This window comes from Poecilia latipinna, unplaced genomic scaffold (assembly GCF_001443285.1).
Source record: "Poecilia latipinna isolate Pla-1442-1.1 unplaced genomic scaffold, P_latipinna-1.0 Scaffold2358, whole genome shotgun sequence".
NCBI classification, from domain to species: Eukaryota; Metazoa; Chordata; class Actinopteri; order Cyprinodontiformes; family Poeciliidae; genus Poecilia; species Poecilia latipinna.
The window spans coordinates 81031-84883 of record NW_015114974.1 but is presented as its reverse complement, the minus strand read 5'-3'; the positions used below and the strand labels follow the sequence as shown (position 1 = coordinate 84883).

The 3853-nt window shown below is 44.6% G+C and overlaps 1 protein-coding gene and 1 long non-coding RNA gene across 2 annotated transcripts in view; both read left to right on the top strand.

Annotated features, from left to right (window-relative positions):
- Positions 1 to 464: 464 nt before the first annotated feature.
- On the top strand, positions 465 to 2254 carry eif1 (eukaryotic translation initiation factor 1). Its single transcript, XM_015019019.1, has 4 exons — positions 465 to 667; positions 1087 to 1250; positions 1349 to 1450; positions 1553 to 2254. Exons 1-4 carry the CDS (start codon positions 637 to 639, stop codon positions 1595 to 1597), a joined length of 342 nt encoding a protein of 113 aa, XP_014874505.1. The 5' UTR covers positions 465 to 636; the 3' UTR covers positions 1598 to 2254.
- A 755-nt stretch (positions 2255 to 3009) lies between these two features.
- The window catches only part of LOC106937487 (uncharacterized), a 6204-nt gene continuing 5360 nt past the window's right edge, over positions 3010 to 3853 (top strand). Inside the window, exons 1-2 of the long non-coding RNA XR_001422403.1 lie at positions 3010 to 3340; positions 3441 to 3496. This is a non-coding gene — a long non-coding RNA (uncharacterized LOC106937487). The remainder of the gene's footprint in view (positions 3341 to 3440; positions 3497 to 3853) is intronic.

Sequence of the window (3853 nt, the reverse complement as noted above, 5' to 3'; positions counted from 1 at the left end):
ATATTACATAAATGACTTAGATGAATATATGTATTTTGTAAATGACACAGCTCTTTGAAATGAATGAATCCTGAAGATTCACTTCCTTTCCAACAGCCATAAGTCCCATAACTAGTAACATTTGAATATTATTTTAAACATAAATATTCCAATGAAACGTATTTCTGTAAACATGCTGTATTACCAGCAGTACTTAGACTAATCAGTAATTCAGTAGTTATTGTGATCATTATATGCAGTAATCTTTATAGTTTTCCGTAGTAATAGTAATCAATAGTTACAGTAATTTATACTTATAGTCGTCAATAGGTATGTTTTTGTCTCCTTGTTGTGATGATGACTTCACGTTCACAGAAAATGACGTAATCTTTCCGGTAATGTGGAGAAACCTTCTCGGGGCGGGACTTCTGAGCCGCACGACAGTTACGCGTTGACGTCAGTTTCGGGGCGTGTCTATAAAGCCTTGTTTTCGCAGCTCTTGTCTCCATTTTGTGAGAGCTGGTGAGAACGAGCCGACCGGGCGTCCCAGCGAACAGAACCCACTAAAACAACCAGAACAGGAGAGAAAAGAGACAGTCAGCAGCCGAACCGCCCCAGAACCAAGTTATTATCCGAAAGGAAAGCAAATCTTATCGTATGTCCGCTATCCAGAACCTCCAAACTTTTGGTGAGTGCTTTTCTGTCGACGCAGAAGGTGGGGGAAGGGCGGGAGGATTTTGAGGATTTTGTTGTTTTTTGAATTGATTTCCTTTAATTCTGTCTTAAGTTGATATGAGCGGTTTGATGTTAAAGAGTAGAACTCTAAAAACGTTTTGTTGTTGGGTTTTATTTTCTATCGGGATTGAGGCCTTCAGACCAACATCCGCCATTACTGGGCCTAAAGAAGCTAACGGTCCCCGCTATTGAGGCTGTTAGCTCCCCGAACCGGGACCGCTCTGATCCCCGGGTCAATTAATAGGGCCAGTTATTGTAGATTTTGCGGAGTAAGTTTGAAATAATATCACCCTCATAAAAACGGATATGTCTGTTATTGTTCCGGAAGTTGGATCAGGTCCAGACCCGGTTCTGATCGTCTTGTTCTTTCAGACCCCTTTGCTGATGCAACTAAGGGTGATGACCGCCTCCCAGCCGGGACTGAGGACTACATCCACATAAGAATCCAGCAGAGGAACGGCAGGAAGACCCTCACCACTGTCCAGGGCATCTCGGCCGACTATGACAAGAAGAAGCTAGTCAAGGCCTTCAAGAAGGTAACATGTGGCAGCACATCTGGAGCTGCAGCCGTTTCTGCCCTGAACGTTTACCTGGTTGTGCAGTGAGCCAACCTGCAGCTTGTTTCTGTTAACAGAAGTTCGCCTGCAATGGGACAGTGATCGAGCATCCGGAGTATGGTGAAGTGATCCAACTTCAGGGAGATCAGCGCAAGAATATCTGCCAGTTCCTGATTGAGGTAGTTAGTCCTAGTCCCCTCTGCGGAGGTAGTTAGTCCTAGTCCCCTCTGCGGAGGTAGTTAGTCTCAGGTCTTCATGGCTCGCTCTCTCTCTCTCTCCAGATTGATCTGGCCAAGGAGGAGCAGCTCAAAGTCCACGGCTTCTAGACGCGGCCGGTGGCCCCCCCTCTCTCCTGGACGGCCATCGCGACCCCTGTAACCCTAACCCCCTCCTATGTGCTGCTGTTGCTCTTCCTCCCTCTCCTCCCTCCTCTGCGACCCCACCAGCTCCTCTTAGCCAGCGGGCGAATTACCTCTGAAGAACATGGGACTCTGTACCTCCACTACCGCCCTGCGACACCAGGGGGCAGTCTTGCTCTCACAAAGACACACCGCTGCAGCTCCACACATCAGGGATGAGTGGTGACGACCCTCCCTCACACACTTCCTCCTTCCATGTCCCTCTGGTTTTTCTTTTAGGTGCCACAAGGAGGCGCTGCTTCATGTAACGTTTTTGTTTTGTACTTTAAGGTGTTTCAATAAAACGATGAGTCTCCATTTGCTGGGTGGAGTGTTGTCCTGGGGGGTCGGGTCGGAGGCGTCTGATTGACCGAAAGGTTTTAGTTTGCAGCAAATGGTTTGGTTGTAGCTATCCAAGCCAGTTCACTGTGATGGAGCGGTTCTGGTGCTGACCCGCTTTCCGGTTCGATTTTAACTAAATGTGCTTCTGGATGAGCTTCATGTCCTAAAATGCAATAATTTATGCAGAAGTATTAAAGCCATGCTGACTGAGATGGAAGGTTTCAATAAAGCTTTTACAGCCGATTCTGTGTGGATGGTTCTGATCAATCTGGAGTGAAAATCCGATTTGCTCTATACGCTTACTGCAACTTATCAGAACCAGGAAGATCCAATCTGGGTTCATTTCAATAGTTTTCTCATTTAATCAGAACTTTTCTGGACCCAGTTAGAATACTGAAGCTAATTTCAGTTAAATGGATCAATTAAACATTTTCAGACCTGAAGGAAACTGGTTCTGTACCTGACAAACGAGCTTCAGCAGAACCAGACTTGTACTGAATCTGTTTGCTGGTTATTTCTCTCGAGCTGTAAAAATAGGATTCAATCCTGGCAGCACTGTGTTAGCAGAGGTTCTGTTGACCTCCTGACCCCAGTTTAACTCCAGAGAACAGAGTCTGTTTAAAGATGGTGGTTCTGGTCTGGCCGTGTTCAGAACCAGCATCTGGTTTCCTTTCAAATAAAGGTTTAAACAAAACTTTTTTTTAACAGACCTAATAAATATGTATTACAAGTTTATGCTTTATAAAAAAGTAAATTAAGGGGGAATAATGCTACATTTATGAATTACCTGACAGATTACTTTGACTTGCTTTTTCTTCATGGAGTCCCACATATTAAATTGTTTCCAACACTTAAGATTTGGTTACATTTTAGAAAATTTCCTCCTTTGAATAAAAATTGCCCAATTAAATTTAAAATCATTCAAAAACCCCTCTTTTTTTCTTCAAAGTGAAAGGGCAAAAAAGGAAGAAATTTCGCTCTCACCTCTTCGGTCCCTCGCAGGCTTCCGTCGGTCTCCATGGTAACGTTTTTGATGCCGCCATCGCTCGTTTGTTTTCGCTCTTCCTGCTTTTCTTCGACATTTCAGGATGAGGAAGAAGAAAAGCGACTTTATTTGGTTTCTGTTAGACTTGAGTTTCACTCTCTGAGCGGTGAGTTTAAATTGTTTCCAGAAAAGGTTCGGTAGCGCCGGTTCTGTTCATGTGGACCAGGTCCGGTTCTTTTTAGGGTTCTAGATTAGCTTTTTCATGCGAACAGTCTCCGGAGTCTGGAGCTGAAGTTGGCCTCTGATTGGGAGGTCGATTAAAGTGTTATTTCACTGATTTTAAGGTAAAACATCTAAAACAGGAGAAACATGTTAACCCTGAATGCATCATCGATAGTGATACATAATCGAACATTGATGATCTGGCGGTGATTGCTGTTTCAGGCTCAGGAATCTGTTGAAGGTTCTGCTCCAGACGCAGGAGAAGACGCAGCATGCAGGTCAGCATCTAGAAAAGAAACATCTAGAGCAGGGGTGGGCAGCTCCAGGCCTGGAGGGTCTCCTGCAACTTTTAGTTGCATCTCTGCTGAGTCAAACAATGAGGTCGTTAGCAGGACTCCGGAGAACCTGACTGCTCTGAGGAGGAGATTCAGCTGTTGGACCAGGGAGACGTCTAAGAGTTACAGGACACCAGGACCAGGATTGCCCACCCCTGGACTAGATTGAGCAGGCCTGAAGATCTAGAATTGGTGGATCTATACTAACAGATCTATACTAGTGGATCTACACTACACTCTAAAAAGTGTTTTTGGGCTGTAGTTCATCTTATGGACTTATTTACATTAATTTAACTTAAT

What these genes read in the sequence shown, in the direction of transcription:
- eif1 (XM_015019019.1), top strand. Translation starts at nt 637, where the DNA reads ATGTCCGCTATCCAGAACCTCCAAACTTTTG. An exon ending in CCAGAACCTCCAAACTTTTG is followed by an intron (nt 668 to 1,086) that starts GTGAGTGCTTTT and finishes TTGTTCTTTCAG; the next exon opens with ACCCCTTTGCTGATGCAACT. An exon ending in TAGTCAAGGCCTTCAAGAAG is followed by an intron (nt 1,251 to 1,348) that starts GTAACATGTGGC and finishes TTCTGTTAACAG; the next exon opens with AAGTTCGCCTGCAATGGGAC.